Source organism: Trypanosoma conorhini (assembly GCF_003719485.1).
Source record: "Trypanosoma conorhini strain 025E chromosome Unknown Tco_14.4_contig_01299, whole genome shotgun sequence".
Lineage (NCBI taxonomy): Eukaryota > Euglenozoa > Kinetoplastea > Trypanosomatida > Trypanosomatidae > Trypanosoma > Trypanosoma conorhini.
Window position 1 is genome coordinate 1 of NW_021705314.1, and position 1278 is coordinate 1278.

The 1278-nt window shown below is 61.0% G+C and overlaps 1 protein-coding gene across 1 annotated transcript; it reads right to left on the minus strand.

Moving 5' to 3' along the window:
• Window positions 1-2: 2 nt before the first annotated feature.
• Window positions 3-953, minus strand: Tco025E_09810 (trans-sialidase; the record flags this gene model as incomplete). The annotated part of the gene is made up of 1 exon (XM_029376617.1): window positions 3-953. A coding segment is annotated over one exon (951 nt), but the record flags the coding sequence as incomplete, so codon positions are not given.
• Between the last annotated feature and the right edge of the window lie 325 nt (window positions 954-1278).

Sequence of the window (1278 nt, forward strand, 5' to 3'; positions counted from 1 at the left end):
AGGGGCGCAAGAAGAAGGCCGCTCGACGTATTGTCTCTCCTCTCGTACATGGCAAACAAGCCATTGTCACCTGTGTGCAGCAGGGCACTGAAGTCGTGGCTCTGCGGCGGCTCCGTCGAGATCGGGCCCACCGGATGCAGGCGCCTGCCGTCGGTCACCCAAAGCTGGAGCACACTTCGAGTGGCGCCTGTCGCGTTGTCGTAGCTGTGCCACCGCCGGGCAAACAGCACCACCTCCGTCCCGTCGATGGTCGCGGTGATGAAGTCGTCTCCCTCGCCGGGCTCAACGCCGTTGAGGAAGTCGCCCAACAGGTGCGCGTGCGTCCCCGTCATCTCCGTCCACGTCGCCCCCGCGTCAGCCGACCCGTACAGCCGGTAGCGCCGAAGTTCAGTCACGGCGATCATGAGGAGTTTCTCTTTCCACTCGAGGAGCGTCGCGGCGACGCAGCCCTCAGCCATCGGAACGCCCGAAGAGAAACTCCACGTCCCGCCCCCCGCAGTCTCTCCGTTGCGCTCCGTCAAAGAGATGACTGTGCAGACACGCACGCCGCTTTCGGAGCTCACCGCCACCAGGGGGAAGAAAACCTTACTTTTATGCACAACGCCCCGCCCTGCGTTGTCCACGAAGGACCTCCATTTCTTTTTACCCATCTCTGTGGTGAAGGTGGAATTCAGCGCTGGTGATGATGGCGTTGTGGATGTCGTCCACGTGATGGACTTGGATCCACTGGAGTCTGCGACTGTGCCCTCGTGCAGCGCAGCCTCCCAACTTCCCTGTGAGTTTGGCTTCGGTGTCCCTGTGGGTTCCGTGTAGCTCATCAGCAGAAGCAGTATTTTATTGCCCTTCACAACCGCCCTGGGGCCGTAGCGGAAGACAAGAGAGCCGCTCTCCCCGTTGCTGCCGCCTAGGCACCGCCTTAGTCCATTGACACCCACTTCCAGCAGCGGCATCATTAGTAGTCAACGGAGTGCAGCCGCTACTCCCCCCACTCCCGCCGCTGCAGCTGATGCACGTCGCCCAAATCCCAACGTCGGAAATGAGTCCAGGGCCGTAGCGGGCCTTGGCGAGGGCCACCGTCACTCCACCCGCATGCACAAGGGAGTGACCGGCGAAACCGTACACTTTTTTCCCAGCATTCAGACCGGTCAAAGTTGGAACTCCGTTCAACTGCTGATCCGTTTTTTTTTAAACAGCACAACTGTCGACGGCGGTTGTTGTGCCGGTTGTGGCCCACTCCCCACAGTGGCCTCAGCCTCAGCAGCTCGACCGCCAAAGCAT